Below are 22,884 nucleotides of genomic sequence, written 5' to 3' on the forward strand. Positions count from 1 at the left end.
ATTAAATACCTTTCAAATACTTTCACCAGATTCTCAGGGCAAAGAAGTTTTGATATACTACAAAATTGAGTTGATTACCCCAAATCCTTGTGCCCTCTCCTTCTAATACTGTGTATTTCCATATCCCTAACCTTAAAAAAATTAGTTTCTACTGCACCTGTGATCTGCGTCTCTCATTCTAGTAAAAGGGAGATTCCCTGGGACAAATGAAATGAAGAAGAAAGACCAACTAAATTAATTTTGTTAAGAGTTTTTAATCTAAGTCTGGATACCATTGAAACAATTCAGCTGACCATTTTAGAACTTTACTTTGATGGCAAGTGTGAAACTTTGGGAATAGGTACATTTGACTTCATTGTGATTTTGCCATTTACTAACTATGAGATTTGGGCAATTTAACTTCTCTAACCTCAGACGTGGATTAGATGATCTTTAATATCCCTCTCATGTTAAAATTCTCTAATTCTATGAGCATGTTTTATCCATTTCATATTGACTCTATCGGGAAGGTCCCATCATATGCCTATTTGAATATATGCTTCAGTTGTATATATTTACACAAACCCGACAGCATTAGAATAGCTTTCAGATTTAATATTTCCAAAAAGCTCTGACATGCCTTATCATCCTTTCAGGATTTCCCCGGAAGTGGGAGGCCAGGATTTCAGATTTGTACAGTGTGGAAAGTCAATAAAAGAAGTAAGATTAGAACCGATGATCTCTGACTTCCAAACAGCTGTGGGTACATTTTCCCATTAAAGCCATTTTTATTGTATAGAGGGTTCAAGTAAGGCAAAGTACTTAACAGAATATAAGAAATAAATGGGATTTATACAAAATCTGATTTCAGAAATTCCCGGGTTCTAATGCAATATGTAGACATCTGAATCTCACTCTAAAATTTTCACTGTCGAAGATGTCAAATGCTCTCTGCTATGACATTTGAGTACTTATCTTATGCCAGCTTATGCACCAGACCCTAGCAAAGCAGTTATGAATAAGACACAGCGTTGTTCCTGCCCTTTTAAGGTGCATAGTCTAGTGAAGAAGGTGGGCAGATACAACTGGCAATTTGGATAAAATATAGTAAATGTAAGATAGAGGCAGGCACAGGGTGCTGTGGGAGCCTAAAATACTTAGCCCAACCTGACAAACTGGGTAAGACTGTCTGGGTAAGATGATCCCTGATACGAGTCAAAGAATGAGTTGATTGCAAGATGGAGAGGAAATTCCAGGAAAAGGGAAAGCATGGACTCCTAGTATAAAGCAACATGGTATATAGAGAACCAGAAGTAGTTCAGTATTATAAAGCAAAAAAATTTCAAGTAGAGTAGCTAGAGATGAAACTGGAGACATAGTAGAGAGCCAGGTCATGGAGAGCCTTGAACACCATACTAAGGAGTTTCGACTTCATCTTTTGGGCATTAGGAAGCCACTGAAGACTTTAATATAGGAGTGCTCTGGTCAGAATTGCATTTGTGATGGATTACCCTGGCTGAAATTAGGAAGAGGTATTTAAGTAGAGACTGGGGACTCAAAATTGGGAATAAAAGTCAGCTAGAAGGCTGGTATTTAAAATAGTCCACCAGAGAGAATGAGGCCAAGGCAATTGATGAGCGATAAGGGTGGAAATGAGAGGTTGGATTTAGTAGTATCTTTGTTAACTAATCTGAGATTTGCTTCATCTTGGTTTGTGCTTCTTAATTTCGTGTAGAGTCTATGGTAGTATATTGAGTTGGATGAAGCTAGAAACTGCTGAGCAACATGAATTATTTAGTCTACCAGCTTTTCACCAGCCTCTGTATTCTCCAAGGGAATCTGCTTGAATCTGAGACTGGTTCTCCTGAAAACTTAAGGAGCCAGAACCTATTTTTGTCTTATTTCCTCCACAGTGGTCTCTGGTTCAAACTTAAATAATGCCTTTTTGCCTGGACTCAACAGCTTGTAAGCCCTCTCCTGTGCATACAAATAGCAAATAGATAATAAGTAGAGTATTTGATGTTCTGTGCTACTTTCAGGTCATTAAAATAAAGAATCACATAAGTTATCTCAGTTGCCCTAGGATCCTGTAGTTGAAATAAGATAAAGGGCTCTGTTGAGCTGTCTGTGTAAAGCAAATATAACTTGAGAATTAAAAAAAAAAAAAAAAAAAAGTAAACATGGGCACCAAAACTGCAAGCAGGAGACCCTTGAAAACACAGCCTGGTGTATCACTGGTTAGAATTTCCTTCATTTTGCAAAGCCACGAGCCACATGCATCAGCTCACCACAAAGTCATTAAGCCTTTTTAAGCTCAGATGAAAAACATGAACAAATACCACAAAAGGCTTTAGTATAGCCCCTTTGTTCACTCACATATGGCACTTTATAACTCCTGCGCCACTCTGGTCGTGGTGTTTGTTTAAGCTGCCTCCATCAGGCTGGTCCTGAAAGAACAAAAGACATCTTGAGCAATCCTAAGCAGGAAATGGGCTAATCTAAACATGGTTTGTGACACTTTAAGTAGAATAGAAAGGGGAGGGATTGATTAGTCATTAATGTCCAATTGGCTCCATATGGATGTTGCAATAATAAAGCCTTTTTTTCAGAGCAGTAGCAGAGTTATTGAATTAGAGGTTTATGTTTCCTCAGAGCTGACCTTAGGGAATTCCCTTTTGGTTCTTCTTGTTGATCTTTTAAAGAGAATGGAGTTTCCAATAGGAAAAAATAGAAGCCTTATCTACAATAGCACTTGCTCATAATCCTGCAACCAAGGAATGCATTAATTTAGCTTTGTTTTAATCCCTGCTGTAATTTCACTCCTTAGTGCTTTCTTTGCATGCTCTTGCATCTTTGGACCAGTTAGATAGTGGCATGAACTTCATAACTGGTAATAGGCTCCTTTAATGTGCTTAACAGTACAGGGAAATGGCATCCTTACGGGGGAAGCAATATCCCAGCCAAGGAATGGTGGGCTTTGAGATTCAGAGTTATTTCATGTCACCGAATAGTGCCTGGGGTAGCTTTGGTGTAGGAGAAATGCACTAGACTTAAAGTCAGAAGACCTAGGTTCTAGGTCTGGCTTTGTTCCTTGTTAGCAATATACTAGCAGCCGGTTATTTCAGAGGCTGGTAACTCACCTTCTCTGAGCCTTGGTTTTCTCATCTATAAAGTGAAGTGAATATATTTACCCTCTTACCCATTTCAAAGGATTGTAAGGAGGATTGAGATAATGTATTTCCTGAAAGCACTTTGTAAATGTTATTGTAGGTAAAATTCCTTAGTACACTTGGTGTTTCTATTCTGGAAACTGATCTCTGGTCTAGACTAGTGAAAAACATAAACTGTTCTTTAAAATAATTACTTTGGTACTCTAATTAGTGAAATGTCTGTTTCCAAATTGTCCAGCGGAATTTTTTCTTTATGTGTACACTGCATATGTTTATATCTTTATCTCTATCTATCATCTATCTATCTAATTTATTCAGTAAATTTCTTGGTATAGGTAAGTTCAATACTTGAGGTAAGTAGGGCATTTGAGGTAGGTAGGGATTAAAGAAGCTTAAAATGAAAATAGGGAAATGAAAATTTTCCTATGGCTTTCCCCTGCATTGGTCGAATGAAGAATTAACACTTTAATCAAAGTACCACAGGTTATTCATCTTTTGTTCCTGTACCTCTGGTTCCTTATTTTTCTTCTGAACCGACCTCTAGTTCAGAAGAACTATGCATCCATATTTTGCATTTGCCGTCTTTAAATCATGACACCCATCAGTAAATCATTCTTTGCTAACCTATCTAGCTAATCCTCTATAAAAGACACAGAGCTCAAACCATACTCTTCCACTGCTGGTATCCCTCCTTCTCTGAAGATGAACACATCAGTTCTCTAATGATAAAGGTTCTTGCTCAGCCACGGAATGTATTTTCCTGCCAAGTAAACCACTAGGATAGCCAAATCATCCATCTCTTTTATTTTCCAAGAAGAAATCAAATTTGAATTTCAAATAGCCTTCTTATAATGAAAGTAAGTTCACATTCTGGCAGTAAGTTGGAGTGCAAAGTTAGCAGAACTTCCATAATCATAGACAGACAGCTGTCAGCCATCCCTACAACATAGTGAATTAGACCTCTACAATATTAAGATACATTTGGTGGAATAAACTTGGTGAAAAAAATCCAACCTATGTCATATTAATAACTTCCTCCTTTCCTAATTTTTCATGTCTGCTTCTAATATTCCTTTATCTTCTACATTTTTGTTTCTGATGCACTCATGATCATTTTCTCTGTTAACTCAGATGTGTCATGTAACTCTTTCAAAATCCCACAGGAGAAAATTAATTATTCTGTTGATAGACTAAAGTAGTCTAAAATAGTGTGATTGTCAAGGACCCAATGGTGTATATTATATTTGTCTCTTTTTATTAGTAAGCAACCAATTGTAGCATTTTTTCCCCTTTTAATAATTCTTTTTGCTAAATGACTCTTTTTTTTTTCTTGAGTTCACAATGGCCTGAATATGCCACACACTCAGGTTTACAGAGAAAAGAATCTTTCAGAAAAATATCACTTACATTCGTTTGTTTGGTTTTCTGTTTTACTTTGGTACTTTTGTTTTTACCTTTTTTGAACTAAGCACTGAAATAGTTTTATTGTGGATAGTATCCCATTGTATGTATATACCACAGTTTGTCCATTTTCCAGTTATTTTCAGCCTTTGGTTATTCTGAATAAAAGTGCTATTATATTCTGAAAAGTTCTCATTTGTTTTGGGTAAGTATTTAGGAATGGAATTGCAGGTCATCGATGAATGTATATTTTACTTTAAAAGAAACTGCCAAGCTGTTTTCCAAAATGGTTATGCCACTTTACACTTCTGCTATCAATATGTTTGAGTTCCAGTTGCTCCATATCCTTGCCAACATTTAGTGTTGTAATCCATTCTAGTGGGTGCAAAATGGTATGTGGCTTTAATTGCCTTTTCCCGATGACTAATGACATGGAATACCTTTTCATGTGCTCAATGGCCATAACTGTATCTTCTTCTGTAAAGTTTTTTTTAATGAGTCTTTTTGCCTATTTTTAAATTAGATTGTTTACTTTTTGTTTTTGGTAAAAGTTCTTTATATATTCTTGATACAAGTCTTGTCAGACGTGTATTTTTCCCCAGTCTGGGCCTTAACATTTCATTTTCTTAATAATCACTTTTGATAAGCGGAGTCTTAATTTTGATAAAGTTCAATTTATTATTTTTCTTGTATATTTAGTGCTTTATCTGCCATATCTAAGAATCTTTGCTTACTACAAGGTCACTAAAATATTCTCCAAGATATTCCTTGAGGAGTGTTATAATTTTTGTTTTTTGGTTTTTTTTTTTATAATTTTTGTTTTTGTTTCAAATCATGATTCATCTCAATTAACTGTTGGGTGTAATGTGTGGTAAGAGGTCAAAGTTTACTTTTTTCCCCATATTTGTCCACTTTTCTAGCACTGTTTGTTGAAAAAAAAGATCATTTTTAACAGCTTAGGTCTTTATTGAAAATTGACCATATATGTGAGGAAGATTTAATTCTAGACTGTTTATTCTGTTCCACTGATCTATTTGTCTATTCTTTTTAAAAATTTTTATTGGCGTATAGTTGCTTTACAATGTTGTGTTAGTTTCTACTGTACAGCAAAGTGAATCAGCTATACGTATACATATATCCCCTCTTTTTTGGATTTCCTTCCCATTTAGGTCACCACAGAGTATTGAGTAGAGTTCCCTGTGCTATGCAGTAGGTTCTCATTAGTTATCTGTTTTATACATAGTGTATATGTGTATATATATATATATATCGATAGTGTATATATGTCAATCCCAATCTCCCAATTCATCCCACTCCCCCCCCCCTTCCCCCTTGGTATCCATACGTTTTTTCTCTATGTCCGTGTCTCTATTTCTGCTTTGTAAATACGATCGTGCATTCCAATTTTTTCAGATTCCACATATATGCGTTAATATAATACATTTGTTTATTCTTTTAACAATCCCACACTGTCTTTATTACTCTAGTTTTTACAATGTCACAAGGTATTTTTTACTGTAAGTCTTGAAATCAGGTAGTTTGAATCCTCCAACTTTCTTCAAGTTTGTTTTGGATGTTTTTACTGCTTTATTTTTCATATAGTTTTAAAAATCATCTCATCAATTTCTAAAAACAGTCTTTTGCAATTTTAATAGGATTGGGTTGAATCTATAGATAAATTTGGAAAGAATTGACATCTTAACAATATTGAGTCTTCAGATCCATGAACATGGTGTATTCCTCCATTTATTTAGGTTTACTTTATTGAACTCACAAATGTTATATTGTTTTCAGTGTAGAGGTCTTGCACACTTTTTTGGTTAAATTTATTCCTAAGAATTTTATTTTCTGATGCTATTATGAATGTAAACTTAAGAAATTATTTTTTAAATCACTGCTAGTATATAGAAGTACAGTTGATTTTTATATTTTTATATTGTATATTGCAATAATGGTAAATTTACTTTTTAGTTCTAGTAATTATTTTGCAGATTTCTTAGGATTTTCTTTGTAAACAATTATATTATCTATGAATACACATAACATTACTTATTATTTTCCATTTTGCCTGCTTTTTATTTCTTTACCTGCAGAAGAATGTTGATTAATAGTGGTAAGAGTGGACATCCCTTGCCTTGCTCTTCATCTTGGAGGAAAGCATTCAGTAGTTCACTATTAAGTATGATATCCTACAGGTTTTCCTTAAAAGTTCTTTATCAGACTGAGGAAATTCCTATCTATTATTAGTTTCCTGAGAGTTTTTATCATGAATGGGTATTGCATTTTGTCAAAACCATCTTCTGAATCTATTGTGATGATCATGTTTTTTCCCCTTTGTTTTGTTAAATTACATTGCCTGATTTCAAATATTAAATTACTATTACATTTTAACTTAATTTATCCTGAGATAAATCATACTTGGTCATGTTTTATTATCCATTTTACATATTAGTGGGTTTAATTTGCTAATATTTTATTAAGAATTTTTGCACTTATGTTCAAATCTCTGTCAGGGTTTGATGTTACTTCATAAAATGAATTTGGGAAGTATTCTTTCTTCCTCTACTTTCTTAGTTTGTGTAAGACTACTATTAGTTTTTCCTTAAATGTTTGGAAGAATTTACCAGTGAATCCATTTGAGATTGGAGTTTCCTTTGTGGGAAGGTTGTTGGCTATAAATTGAATTTCTTTATTAGCTATAGGAGTATTCAGACTTCTTATGTATTCTTGAGTGAATTTTAGCAGTTTGTGTCCTTCAAGGAATTTGTTCTTTTCGTCTAAGTTGTCAAATTTATTGGAATTAAGTTATTCACAGTATTTGCTTTCTATCCTTTTAAAGTGAATAGTATCTATAGTGATATCCCCTCTTTCAATCCAAATATTGGTATTTTTGTTTTCCCTTTTTGTAGATCAGTCTCACTAGGGGTTTATCAATTTTATTGATCTTTTCAAATTACCAGTGTTTGGCTTTGTAAATTGTTTCCTATTCACTGATTTCTACTCTTTATCCATTCTGAAAATCTCCAATTTTAACTGGATTATTTAATTCATTTATATTTAATGTAATTATTAATTTTGATGGGATTAAGTCTTGCAATTTGCTATTTTTCTATTTGTTCCCTCAGTTTTTGGCTTTCTGTTATTACTTTTTTTCCTTTTGCTTAATTGAATCCTTTTTCTAAGCTACTATTATGAAAACTTTTTTCTTTTTTTTTTTAGGGCAGTTTAAGTTTCACAGTAAAACTGAGGGAAAGATAGAGATTTCCCATATACTCCCTGCCTTCACACATGCATAGCCTCTTTCATCATCAACATCCCACCAGAGTGGTACACTTGTTATAACTGATGAACCTATGTTGACACATCATAACCACTCCAAATCCATCGTTTATATTAGGGTTCATTCTTGATGTTGTACATTCCTTGGGTTTGGACAAATGTAGAACATGTATCTATCATTATGGTATACAGAGTATTTTCATTGCCCCCAAAATCCTCTGTGTTCACCTATTCATCTCTCCCTCCCCTTTACAACCACTGATCTTTTTACTGTTTCCTTCTGAATCCTCTTTTTAGTCTTCCATTTGAATTACTCTACTGGTGTTTTAGCTATACCTCTTTGTATTTTTTTAAAAATTGTTTTTTCTAGATTCACTGTTCATTCTTAATTTGAATATCCTTACAGTTAAAATTATACTACTACTCAAGCAACATTTAATATTTACTACCTTTGTCCTTTGTGCCAGCCATTTTTCTCATGTGTTTTACCTCTTCATATATTATAAATCCCACGATGCAATGTTGTATTTTGTATTAAATAGTCCCTTGTCTTTTAAAAACATTAAACAATCAGCCGTTTATTATGAAATCCAGAGAAGAAAAAAAATTTCTTAATTTAGTCACATATTTATCATTTTCAGTGCTCTTCTTTTCTTCCTATATATCTAAGTTTCCATCAGATGTTATTTCTCTTCATCTTGAATAATTTCCTTGAATGTCTCTTTTGGTCTGGGTCTGCAGGTAATGCATTCTCTCAGCTTTTGTCTGAAAGTGTATTTTACATTCATTTTTGAAGCATATGTTCATTGGATAAGACTACGTTGATTTTTTTTCTTTTAGCAGTCTAATGATATTCCATAGGCTTCCAGTCTTCATTGTTTCTAATAATAATCAGCCATAATTTGCATTATTGTTTCATTGTATATATTATGTGTCCTTTTTCTCTGGCATTTTCCCTTTGTCTTTGGTTTTCAGCAGTTTGACTAGTGTTTAGGTATGGTTTTCTTTGTATTTATCCTGCCTGCATTTGTCCGAATGTCTTGAACCTATAAGGTGATTTTTCTCACCAGATTCGGGTAATTTTCAGCCCGTGTTTCTTCAAGTAGTTTTCAGTCATGATTCTCTCTCCTCTCTTTCTAGAACTCCAGTTACACTTAGGACAGTATATCGTTTTACGTATTGCAAAGTCTCTGCCTACTTTTTCAGCTTTTTTTCTTTCTGTTTTTGAGACTAGCTAATTTCTTTTGATGTATTTTTAAGGTCACTGACCCTTTATTCTGCACTTGAAAATGCTATGAAGTCCATTCAGTGTATTTTCATCTCAAATACGTCTTTCAGTTCTAGAATTTCCCTGTTTCATTTTATAGTTTCATTTCTCTGCTGAGTTCCCCCATTTATGCATTAATTATGATATTATTTTCCTTTATATCCTTGAACATATTTTTAATGGCTACTTTAAAGTCCTTGTTTGCTAATTACACTGTTTGAGCCATTGCAGTTTCTTTCTGTTGATATTTTTTTTCGGGGGGGGGGTGTCTCTGGGTCACATTTTCCTGGTTGTTTGCACAACTAATGTTTTTTTTTATTATACACTGTACAGTGTGGATTATAAATTGTAGAGACTCTGGCTTCTATTATCTTCCTCTGTTAAGAATGTTTATTTTTGTGCTAGGAGGCAGTTAAAATACTTGCTGGTCACATTGAACTTGTGGAGGCTTAGTTTTGCACTGTTAGGTAGTGACTGTTTGAGTTTTGTCTTCAGTCCTAAGATGAATCCTTAGTCTTAGCATACAGTCTTTATTCCTAAAGAGTGGTCCCTCTGGGGTTTCAGTGGAAAGCCTGAATTTTTCATGAATACTTTCTAACTTTGTAGGATTCAAATCCAAATTCTGTTTCCCTTGCAGTGGGCATCAGCTGAAATTTCTGCTCAGAGTTTTCAGATATACAGCCCTGGTTTCCACCAGAATCATTGAAGTCATCCCTATACATGTGAAGTTCAGGTGTCAGGCACTCAGAAGCCTCAAACTGTCTCTTCTGATACATTAGGCCAAGTAAGACTGACTTTCTGTTTGCATTCTAACCACTCCATGCTACTCAGACTGGGGAGTGTCTTCATGGAAAAACTATGAAAACAGGGGGTTTACTCAGTGACATTTCTTTCTTTCTAAGATTGAATCCTCTCCAGTTTCTTCTTAATTTTGGTAGATCTCAAGTACCTTCAACTGGTTTTTTTTTTCATATTTTTTCCAGCAGTTATAATTATTATCTGCTTGAAAGTTAGTCTGATATACGTTATTCTGCCATTACCAGAACTGGATCCCAGAAGAGAATCTTTTGTGCTATATTTTACTTATATTACATTCATTCTGTCTGACAAAATGTAAGTTTTAATGGGCCTGTGAGGAGGTATTTATTCACCTTATTTTTCTGTATTCTTTATTGCCAATTCACTGGTAATCATTGAGACTATTCAGTGGTAATTTCTCATTTAGCTTCCATTTTGATCTCTTGTAGAACACATTTGTTCTTGTCACTACCCTGCTTTTTTATAATAAAAACCTTAAAGACTTCTTGGCTTTGAAGTCAAGGTACTTAGCAATCTTGCCCCTACTTACTTTCCGAATTTAATCTCTTGGTATTCCCCTGTTTTTTTAAAAAAAACTCAAGCCATAGCCAGATTCTTTTTATTCCCTAAAACCCTCTGTGCTTTTGTTATAACTCTGTGCCTTTATATTCACACATTCTCCAACCTAGAATGCTTTCACACTCATACCTGCTGGTAAGTTCTTACTCTTCCTTTAAGATACTGCTCAAGCAGTACTTCCTCTCTGAAGCTTCCGCGTTATTCATATCTGTCCATTCCAACAACATTAATAGCTTCCCTTTTCTGCTTTCCTAGTACCTTGAAATTACCCATGTTAGCACTTACACTGTTTTGTAATTTTCTGTTTATGCATCTGTTTCCCACACTGGACCAAATTCCGTAAAAACAAGTCACATGTGTTATTTATCTTTGTATACTCCATCACAATGCTGGGTACGTCTGAAATTTGTCAGAAGTGTTTGCTGAATTGATGCATAAATAAATGATTCCTAAGCACATTATAGAATTTGCTAGAGTTCCTCCTTAGGGAGAACTTTATATATGCACAAATCCATACAAAACGCTTACTCATTCACTCACATAACCCTTGGCATTTACCCAGAAAGGGGGCCTCTCTAGGATTAGTTCAGGACCATTGCCATAGGCTATGATGGTTAAACTGGCCTTCTTTCCAGCCCACCTGGAAAAACTCAGCTTTCTGTATTCTCTTTCAATCGTCTGAATCACAGATCCCTAAGAAAGTTTTTGCCTGGCAGTTTCTGTTTTTTCCTCATAGACTATCTTTTTTCATCTAACTGAAAGTTTGCCTTTACACAGACTGTGATATGGGAGATGAAGGATGAATTAAACTCAGGGAAATAGAGAGAGCAGGAATTCCTGGAGTAAAGGGGACCAGTGCTTTCCCTTGTTGCCCAGTGTGGTACTGTTGACCTTCCGTTATTTAGGAATGGTGTTGCTGGTAATTAAAGACTCTTAGGCCAGCTGGAAAGTAGTAGTCTCCAAGTACATAGCTGCAGGTCTAGGCTTCTTCCAACTGCTTTCCATGAGAAGACATATTATGAACATTGAACTCACAAATGATTCCTCTGCTATCAAAAGTAAAAGAATCTGCCTCTTAGAATTATGAGCAATTCTCTAGGATAACTCTGGATTCTGATACAGAGCATTGGCTACTTTAGAATGAATTGCCTCCCCCCCACCGCCCCTTTTTAACTTGATGTTATTTCTGAAAATAAATGAGCAGCATGAAGTCACATTTGATATGTAGATTCTTAAGTTAATTATAGCAGAAAGTCAATTTTAGGCTTCAAATATTCAGATTAATAGCATACCTTTTAAAAATAATTCTATATTATTATATAGAGTTTTCCTTATCTGTTTAAAAGGGATTTCCTAAAATACAATCTCTTTTTAAATTTCTGAGTTTATACACATATATACAGGCATATGTATTTTTATTGCTATAACAATAATTCCCTCACCAGTTTGTTTCATGAAGCAGTTTTGGGAAGTTAAGGGACACTTTCTAAATATTCTTTTGATGTTAGGGCCCCTTTATATTTTCTTAAAATTCTGACTCTGATCATATATCAGATCCAATTTAAAAGTAGCTTCAAAACTTTTGATCTCTCTGGATAAGTCTCTTCTTCTTCCTAAATCTTGGTTCATTAATACAACATTTCTAGTTTTAACTTGGAATGTCCCATTCATTTTGCAGTTGACTCTGCTTGGGAGAGAGAAAAGGAGACAAGAAAACAAGATGTGCATACACCCTGGTGTTTTCTATTTTCCCTTAATTCACATTTTTATACTATGTACTGTGCTTGAATTTCTCAATTTCTGGGTGTATTTCTTGTGAGAATAGAGATCTGCTGTGTAATTAATTCAGTGTCAGTCAGTGTCATGTAAATAATATGTACTATGGGAGGACAGACAAGGTCAGTGTAGGACAGTTGGTAGGGTGGGACCTGAACTCTATACCTTGGAGAGGGTGGAATTTAGTCAGGTAGAAGTGAGTAGGAAGGATATGTTAAGACTACAGTATGGAATGAGAGGGAGAGAGATTGGGTTAGGTTTGGACATGTCTGGGAGTATCAATTGGTATGGAGTAGAAGATCTACTAAAACCAGAGTCTAAAAATCTACGATGATCAGTCTGTAGGAGATTAAAACTGCCTGTTAACAATGAAATACATCTTGTAAGTGAACAAATAAATGGAAACTGGCTATTTGGTGTTGCTAGAGGTGAAGAAAAGCTATGACAGTAAAAGCAGATCTCAAATGTTAATCACCTGTAGCAAAGTAGTTAACTTAGAATAATATTGAAATGTTTTTGCATCTGACAGTCTCCACAAGCCTGTCTCCTTTTATATGTATGCATGCAAGTATATAAATTGCTGAATTCATGTCAGTTGTAAAGTAATGGCACTGAGGGCATCATAAATTACTATGGTGATCCTCAGGAGAAGACACTGTCGTATCTGAATGAGTGTTTCACTTCCAGAGTAATGTATGCCTTCGTCTGGCCCAGCAGTCAGCATATTGCCCTGTGTTGATGGATATTGTCAGCTGGAAGCTACACTACATTTCACTGCACAATAAACATGGCTGTCAAACCCATATAAAGTGAAATCAATTTATCCTGTATGGTCAGTGCATTTTAAATGAAATTAATGTACTGTGGGTATGGTGGCGAAAAGGTAGCATATTAGTTATGCATCTTGGGATCTGAGACTTTTCATGTAAGGGATCATTCTGTCTAGTCAGCCTAAAAGAAAGGCTGTTTATAAAATATTTTATTTTGCATGGTCTTCAGAAAGGGGCCCCTCTGCCCTTCTTCATGTTTAGAAAAGAATTGACAGTATTAGCCAGTTCAGCCCTTTTATTCTGTCTTTTGTTTGCAATAAATGATGACCATAGTTGCCAAATAATAGTGCACTTTAATGTTCTAATTTATTCCTAGCTCTGACACAAACAAATTTCTACTTCATCAAGGTAGCTAGAAATAGAGTAGAAGGGCAGAGATGGATTGGATCATGTTGTTCCTGTATAATCACTCCACTGAGCTGAAAGGATTTACTTTTTCCAAAATGTAGAGATGTAGGTTTTAATGCATATTTTGCTTCTAAACTTTTGGGAGTAGCCTTTCCTGTTTATGCAGTAGAAGCCCTCGCTGAGGCCATCAGTCCAACTTTACATTTAACTATAGGGGTTCTCAATCTATAGGGAGATATACAGTAGTTGCCACCTGTAAAGCACCCATCAGTGTATCATGCTGGTAGGGGGTATGAAAGCAAGCAAGAGCTATGTTCATTCATTGATTCATTTATTCAACCATTCATTAACTGAATGTATTTTACTAACTGAAACTCTGGATGCCATGTGCTTTATTGGAACCTAGGGATACAGCAGTGAAGGAGAGCCAGTTCCTGCCATATCCTCAAGAAGGTTTCAATCTAGTAGGTTACTATGGTCACTTCTTTGGAAACTATAAAATATCAGGAATTTAGACTTAGTTTCATAGGGGATGTTAAAGAACTACGCTCACACAGCAGAAAAATATATCAGGACCCTTGAAATGACTGCCTTTTAGTCTACTAGTTTTGCATATGAGTTGAAAACTGAACAGTCCTTTACTTAAGTATTTGAGTATCTATTACATGGAAAATCCTGGGGATACAAAAATGAGTGCAACATAAACACTAACTTTAGGGGTCTCATATTCCTGGGGATGGAATGGAAATGTTAGAGAGAGATAGCCACATAAGCAAGTAATTTCTTTGGAGCATGTAACATTAAAAGAAAGAGGAATGAATGCATCCTGGGAGGCAACATTGCAAATGCCCTTCCTTTGGCTTGAATTACCCTTCCCATCGTCTTTACTACCCGCCCCCATTCACGTGCTAATTCCTATTCATCCTCCAAGACTCAGCTTAGATGTCATCTCTCCTAGGAGGCATTAGCTCACTGTCCCGTCTGCTGGCACCCTCTTGATGCCCTGTTTACTTCAATATTAGAGCACTTACCATACACTCTGTTACAATTGTCTGTTTGGGGTCTGTCTCCTCCCTGAACTGTGAGCTCCTTTAAAAGCAGGTGCTGTTTTATTCACTTTTGTATACCTAGCACCCGGCATAAAGCCTAACTCATAGTAATTGCTCAGTTAATAGTTATCATTGAATTACTAATTAATTCATGCAACACACAACATTTGAATAGGCCTTAAAGAATGAGTGGGATTTAGCATGAAGAAGTAGGAGAAGGGGCTTCCAGGCAGTGAGGGGAGCACTGGCCAAGGCACAGTATTGTGAAAGAGAGTGCTATTGGGGGTAAGAGATAGTTTGAAGTGGCTACAATGTTTGGCAAATGAGGCTAAAATGATAGGTAAGAGCCTGCTTTGAAGGGAGAAATCACGCAGGAAAGGTTACCTGGAATTGATTGTGGTAAAAGTGTACTAGGTATATAAAAACATGCAAAATTAATTCTGCCCAGTGTGTCTTTGAGGCCTACCTCAGAAGAGCCTGTAGAACTGTCATCTAAAACTGTCTTCTGCTTCCAAGAGTTCATTTAAAAAGAAGAGAAGGGCCTAGGGAAAACAGCTGAACCAGGTGGCCAGCTATGTTAACAGTCTCCAGATAATAATGCTTTGCACCCATCTTGTTCTTCCTGCCCTGACATTACAGGAAGTAAAGCAATGAATGGCTCTGCAGCTAAACTACAGCAGTATTATTGTTGGCCAACAGGAGGTGCCACTGTGGCTGAAGCACGAGTCTACAGGGATGCCCGTGGCCGGGCCAGCAGTGAGCCACACATCAAGCGACCAATGAATGCATTCATGGTTTGGGCCAAGGATGAGAGGAGGAAAATCCTTCAGGCCTTTCCTGACATGCATAACTCCAACATTAGCAAAATCTTAGGTGAGTGCAGCCGCTGATGCTGATCTTCTAACGAGTAGAAAGAAGGGGCCTAATGTGACACCTAAGGGAGACTGTGGTTTGCGGAAGTTAGGTGGAGCTCAGCAAGCTGCCCCAGGAGACTGTCGTCATCTCTGCATTTCCCACCCTGCACCGGAGCCTTTAGGTTTAGGAGTTAGTACATCCACCAGGTGCCAGGGCAGGACTGACTAAACACTTGTTTTAGAGACAAAACTATCTATTGTATGTGTTAATAGGACAACTCTGAGAGGTCACTGCAAAATAAGAATCATGGAGACAAGCTTTATCTCCTTTTCTTAATTCAATCTTTTAAAATTCGTAAGTTGCTGTGAAACGCTGGGAACACTCATAGACCCTACAGTTTTCTGCTTTAGAATTCTTGGGCTCATATGTCCCTCTGAAAGAACTCACCAAGGGCTAGGGGTGAGCCCCCAAATAGTGTGAAATTTATGGAGTGTAGAACAGTGCCTCTAATGATAACTTTAAAACTTGTAAAATAAAACTACATTTACTTTAATAAGATATGACTAGTTCAAATTTCATAGCAGTGAGTTGAACACAGAGACCACAGGGCAGAGGCCCATTTTGTGGTAACTTGCCAGAGTGATTCTCCCGTTTCTCCGGATTAAACTCAAGCCTTGTTCTATTAGTGTAAAGCTTGCCTAGTGCAGATTATACAGTTTGGAACTATTGTGCTTAACATATTGAACGTATTTTATTCAACATGCAGCATTACAGTCAACATGTTTCCTCTTTAAAAAGAAAAAACACAGAAGGCACTGTTCTATTTAAGCTGTCATGATGTGACAAAATCTCAAAGGCAGCCGTTTAAGAAGCCGAAAAACATTAGAGACTTAAACTGTGGTTTTCATTTTTTAAATGTTTTGTTCAAAAGCAATAAATATTTAACCTGAGTAAATATCAGTGATCTGGACATACACAAATACACATGTTTTATCACTGTATAAATAATTTAACTTGATTCTGAGACATTTTGAGGCAGCGACCCCTAAGAAAATTTTAAAGATACGTGAGATCAAATAGTGTTGAAATGTTAAAATACAAGTTTTTCCTTTTTTTCTTTTTGACTTTTGAATTTCAAGATGGATACTAACTGTCATTACAGTTAAGTGGGGTTTTATTTTTAGAGTTTCAGAGATACACATAGGGGCATTATTCTTATAAATTTAAATACCTTTCAAACCAAAATGGTCCTAATATATATATTAAAATTTTTTCTAATTAATAGACACTCAAAAGAAAATCATTATTTCCCTGTCCCTAAATTTTGATATCTAACTTGGAAATTTTCCCCTTTTTGGCCATTTTATTAGCAGTATGAGTAAGCTCTCCAGTGGGCACAGAACCTCTCTGTTTCCATTTTGGCATCTGTGGGGAATCTATATTATTGGTGTGTATTCGTGAAAAAAATTAAGAGTATAGTAAGTATATTCATTAAAATGTAAACTTTTAAGCACAAGAATTTTAAGAGCACCAAAAACCTTAACTGGGACTCTAAGCTGCTGGGAGCCAGCCGAACACAGAGAAGCCTGTCCGTGTAGACTCTCTACACAACTTTTGCACAACAATCAGGAAAAACAGGAATGGATGTGCTATTAAAACAGACCAGGATATTGCTGGCTGCATAGAATATTTGTACAACTTTTCCATTTGTTTATGTATGAAAAATCTCCACTGAAGAATAGCTGACATCCAGTCAGCACAGCTGTTACCGCTTTATTCACCAGCGAGACACAAAAATGCAATTTGATACACGTAAAAAAACACATCCCTTCTTCGTCAAGTGTTTAGATAATTCTTTATAAACAATATTAGAGAAGTGAATACTTTTCCTTCTTCCTGTATAAACCATATTAAAAATTTTTGTACTTTCATTGGTATGGCTTTGAATGAATGTTTATAGTACTTGAAAATGGTATATATGTATATATATATGTATATATATATATATGTATATATATATATATATAATTCCACTGTACCTTCCGGTTCTAAAGCTATAACTTCTTAAGTAGAGTGTAGACTTTTAATTACCCTAGGCCAGGGGGTACAGTGTGCACCTTAGGTTTTTATATTTGGAAGAATATCAACATCTAACATCTTATCAAAGGACAGCTTCACTAAAGATGCTTGGAGTGTGGGAGATGTTTGAATTTCTGGAACCAAGAGAGTTTTTCCTGAGAATTCTGTCATACTCCAAAGTATACTTAGGAAGTCTAGGTTTTTAACCCTAGGCAGATGGATGGGGAAACAACCTTGGTGTAGGAGACGATCTTAAGAAGCAAAGACGTGTTTTAAAACAATATACTTATGGTAGCATCAGCTTTAAGTTATTGAGGGAAATAATATAATAAATGTATCACTTCCAAATTATTCTTTGCTCTATAGTCTAAAACACTAGTTGTGTGGCTCGATGGTATGTGGTAATAGGAGCTACCCAGAGCACAGGTGAATGAAGTGGTGGGAAGGTATATCTAGTTATTTGCCAGGAGTATGTTGTATGTTGCCTTGACCACTTGGGTACTTAAGGCTATTTTTGTGTCTAGGGTCTCGCTGGAAATCCATGTCCAACCAAGAGAAGCAACCTTATTATGAGGAGCAGGCCCGGCTAAGCAAGATCCACTTAGAGAAGTACCCGAACTATAAATACAAACCTCGACCGAAACGCACCTGCATTGTTGATGGCAAAAAGCTCCGGATTGGGGAGTATAAGCAACTGATGAGATCTCGGAGACAGGAGATGAGGCAGTTCTTTACCGTGGGGTAAGTGTTCCTGCATTTAACCACCTGGGCTTTCCTGCGGTAAGAAACCACAGGATGGCTACTGGCAGTGTTTGGGGGAAGGAGATTAGGGAAGGGAAGAGGTTGTGACACACCGAAGGGGCCTGTCACAAGCGCACAGCCTTGCAGCATGGCTTCTGCTCAAATCAAAACAAACAGGCAACAGATCACTCCCAACTGATAACCCCTTTCATTGTCTCTCAAAGTAATCTAGGATGTCCAGTGCCCACACACAAAGTTTCTGGTAGTTTATTTAAGCAGACACACAGGGAGAAAAAAAGAGTAAAAACTAACCTTAAGAAATCCCCAGAAGCTTTCTAGCTTCTCTGGGTGGTGCTTCTGACTCTAATCACAATAGTCTGCTTTTGTTGTGGGATTTACCACAGGATAATTGGCCTTGACATTGGTTAGAGGACCTCATTTTTGGCATAAGATCCAGAACTCCTGTTGCAGTAAATTATTCTGTGGTAGAAGCAGTAACAATGTGGATTTTCTTGCTTAAATCAGAAACTAGACATGTTTTTGATATCTTCAAGTCTGATTTCATGTCATTTTGTTTAAAAATTAGGTAATAGATTTCTGGTATAAATTTCCACTTGGCTGACTGGCTGTCTGCACTCGAAAGAGGCCTCTTGTAACCACAGTGGTCAGCAGAGCGGGGTGCAGATGTCTGTAGGTTCCAGCACACTCAGACCTAGCAGCACAGGGGTGGCAAACCAGAGGGCCGTCTGGAGGCAGTGGCCTGAGGCAGTTGGCATCAGACTGGGGAGACACTTGGGAAAGGGCTTGAGAGAGAGAAGTGGAGGAAGCAAAAAGGAAGCTGTGTTCACTGTTAACTGGAAGGGGAATTGAGGAGCTGTGCTGTGCCAGGGAAACAAGAAAGCTTCACTTGGAGGTGAAGAAAAGAGATGCCTTAAAGGAGGAGTAAAGAACATTTATTTTTAAGGACACTCAGAAAATAACCTCATGAAACACAAGGCTGGTTTCAGAAGCATGTGTTTAAAAACATACAACTAGTTTGGAAAAGTAAATAGAATACAAAAAAAAAAAAAAAAGGCCAATGAGAGCAGTCTGGGTCACTATACAATACACTAGAGTGTTCTGGGGAGGAGCATCGGCTTCTGCGTTTGACCACTGAGTTTGAGACGCTGTGCGACCTATTTGGGCAGGTTATTTAACTTTTCTAAGCTTCTGTTTTCTCATGTGTGAAGTGAAACGAATAATAGTACCTATCTCTAACGATTGTTGAGAGGATTCAATGAGGCAGTGCTTTTAAAAGTACTTTGTATAATGCTTAGTACAATATCAATAAAGGTGAATTCCTGTCATTATTATTACTATTAAATATGGATTTGCTATCAGAGTAAAACTATATTTTATATCACACTAGATAATCAATGAGTTTCTTTAAACTATGGCAGAACCTTTTCGAGGTAAAGTGAGGCTTAAATCACTTTGTTATTTGGGGATCCCAGTGTATTAACAGCTGAAGATATGCCAAAATAGGATATCAAATTCTTCTGTGTTACAAATGTTTGCATTTTAAAAAGTAATGCCTTTAACACCAAAAGTACAATACAATATAATTGGGCTACTCACATGTTAATTAGAGAATTTATTAAATATACCAAGTCACAGTGTACTCTAGGAAGTATAGTTGTAGGTAACAAAATATAAATTTAAGACTGTGTAATGTCTTCTTTTAATCCTGTTAGTCTATCTCTGAAAAGGTATATAGTCACTTTTGAGCGGAGAATCAAAAGTTTAAATTTGAGATGTTTTGTCATTCCCACCCTTCTCTCAGTCATGTCCCCTGTGTTGCATAGTGGGTCTCTTTTGCCATAGTCTGGAAGATTATCAAAGGTACCATTTTAGTTCCCTGATACTTATTTGAAAATATGAGATGCAGTAATTCTATTTAATTTAGTCCTCTTTACCAAAGGGAACATTGATACCAGCTCTGGACCGAAATACCTCAACACATAACAATGCATGTAAAATGAAACTCTAAAACAACTCAATAGCATCTACCACTTATTGAATGCCTACTGTATACGAGGTGTTTTAGGTATACAAAGTATATAATCCTCTAAATAAGATAAAGAAATGGAGGCTTCAAGAGGTCCTACGGCTACTGAAAGAGGAGCAAGAGCAAAGGATTAAATCAGGTCTCTGCCTCTGTCATGCCAAATGACTGAGGAATTGTCTTCACAACATTGCTTCAAAATATGCCTCAGAGTCCTATTCTGCACAGTTGTGAGTATGACTGTGCCATTTGAGGAAGAGCTCCTAGAACCTAGAGAAAATAAGGTCTTTTGTTGTGGTATACAGTAGCATAAAAGGAGATTGGAAATTTAGAGACTAAGGATTCTGATGGCGTAGAGGTCCTTTGTGGAAGGCTCATTTTAGACTGTGGAATAGGGCTATGGATGTGCAGGCAATGGCCAGAATATCTTACTCTTAAATCTCCAGTGCTCAGTATTCTCCTCTGCCCAGTTTTGATAATACTTGCTACATAAAGCCAGGTATTATTTCCACTTAAGGATTCGTATTTTCTTTTAAGTAGTTGTATTTGATAGATTATTAACTCCCTGGGATTCATCTTTGCAAACTGATCTTCATTAGATACGAGGTTATTTACAAGAGGGAAAGACAAACAAGAAATTCAAAGATTGCTATTGACTTCTTGAGGGAATGGGGGTGAGATCAATTTTTATAGCTGATTTTGAAAAGACGTGCATAACTTTCAAGCCAATAAAATTACATATATTGCTCAACATTGTCATACATTTTACTGATGATACAACTGGAAATTCAGTGAGTTAGGTTTTTTTTTACTTAGCTATTATGAAATGAATTTATCAGTATATGAAATGGAGTAATATTAGCTCTAGCCTTGGATTTAACCCCTTCAATTGATAGGTTAAGTATCAGAGTTCTATAATAATCCTGATAGGAGTACTATTAATGTTAAGATGATACTTATTAGGGTACATATAGCTACAACATTGTCTTTTCCCAAAGAACTATGGCCAAATGTAATCTATTTCCAATTTATTTAAAGCGTATTCAGTAATTTACGTGTGAACTAATAGAGAATTATGCAGATACTAAAAACTATTAAAATTTGGGGCTACTTTTTAAGTAAGAATAATGGTAAATTATTGAATACTTACTTATGCTGAGTGAATTATACAGATTATTGCAGATACAACAAACTTATAAGATAGGCACTATCATCTTCTCTATGAGGTTGAAAAACACAATATTCAGAGATGTTAAATAATTTGTCCAAGTCCACACAGCTAGTAAATAGCAGAGCTGAGATTTAGACCAGGCTTATGTGAAACATATTTCCTTTTCACCCTTACACATACCTCTCAATTAGAGCCTACAAATTTCTTAGAGGCTGTATAGTGTAGTGGTTAAGAATGTCAATTCTGGAGCCAGACTGTTCTGGCTCAAATACTAGCTCTGCTTCTTCCTGGCTCTAGGAACTAGTGCACAGCAATTCTTATTCCTCTGAACTCCCCACTTGCCCTTGGGAAACTTATTTAAACTCTGTGTACCTCAGTTTCCTCATATGTAAAATGGGGATGACAGTAATACCTACAACATCAGACCTTTCTGAAGATTGAATAACTTAATGTATCTAAAGTGCTTGGAACAATGTCTGGCATATAGTAAGTCCCAAATTAGAGTAAATATTATTATCCTAGAGAAATGATGCTATGTGTCAGGTATATATTTCATATTATAAAGAATTATGTTCTCCTGCATTGTGGTATAAGTGATTTGAACATTTGCCATTTTGATCTTAATCTCAAAGAGGGTGAATAAAACCTATAAGATACTTACAAATTTAACTGAGTAGCATAGACTAGACATGCTATTTTTAGCATTGTCCTGTAGAGAAAGCCAGATTAGAATCTCTAATAGGTAATGTAAAAAGATGTGCAATTTATAGGTTTAATCTCCTAATGAAGCAAACTTCATTGCCTTCATTTATAGATACTGTAAAGGATCAGCAAACAGGAGCTTTGACAACATAAATAAATAGTTCCATTGCAATTGGCAAAGCTAGACTATACTCCAGGACTCTTCTTGTGATTTGGAAACCATGCAACAATGCTGGACTCTATCAGGAACAGCTCAAACTCTTTACTTGGGCTGGGAGGGAGGGTTCTTAGCCATCTCTACTCATATCAGCTGCATGCGTGTACTTTTACAAATATCTACAACTTTTGTTTTGATGTGCACATTCATTATTTGTAAAGTCCAATGCTTGCCAGCTATCCCTGTTTGTGAAATCTGCAGTGTTTGAATTTTGACTTTGCAATTGATCTGTAAAGGAAGGAAAAATGCTTTTTAGGAAAGTAACTTCCGATAGACAAAGCTTGAGCCTGCTGGCCAGATTTTCCATTTTGTTAATTGATTAGTCAGTCAGTTGGTAAGGGCCTATTTGAAACCAGCTGTGTGCCTAGTACTGTACTAAATTAATATAGTACATGAGGTATTAATTCTGTACACAGTGAGCTTTCAGAGAATGCTATAGTCAGAGAATCCAGACATATACATGAATAGGTTAGCAAATAATAGTTTGTTATACACACATGCACACACAGAATACATTGCATAGTGCTCCACATAATGTATAATGGAATACTAATTTTGATTATATAGACAAGAGCAAGTAAAGCTCTGAGGGAGGGAGA

At 36.1% G+C, this 22,884-nt stretch overlaps 1 protein-coding gene across 1 annotated transcript in view; it reads left to right on the forward strand.

Annotated features, from left to right (window-relative positions):
- SOX6 (SRY-box transcription factor 6) overlaps positions 1–22,884 on the forward strand; it is a 621,353-nt gene that overhangs the window by 587,662 nt on the left and 10,807 nt on the right. Inside the window, exons 16-17 of the mRNA XM_049713139.1 lie at positions 15,116–15,349; positions 17,935–18,151. Coding sequence (XP_049569096.1) covers positions 15,116–15,349; positions 17,935–18,151 — 451 coding nt within the window. The remainder of the gene's footprint in view (positions 1–15,115; positions 15,350–17,934; positions 18,152–22,884) is intronic.

Source organism: Orcinus orca, chromosome 8, assembly GCF_937001465.1.
Source record: "Orcinus orca chromosome 8, mOrcOrc1.1, whole genome shotgun sequence".
NCBI classification, from domain to species: Eukaryota; Metazoa; Chordata; class Mammalia; order Artiodactyla; family Delphinidae; genus Orcinus; species Orcinus orca.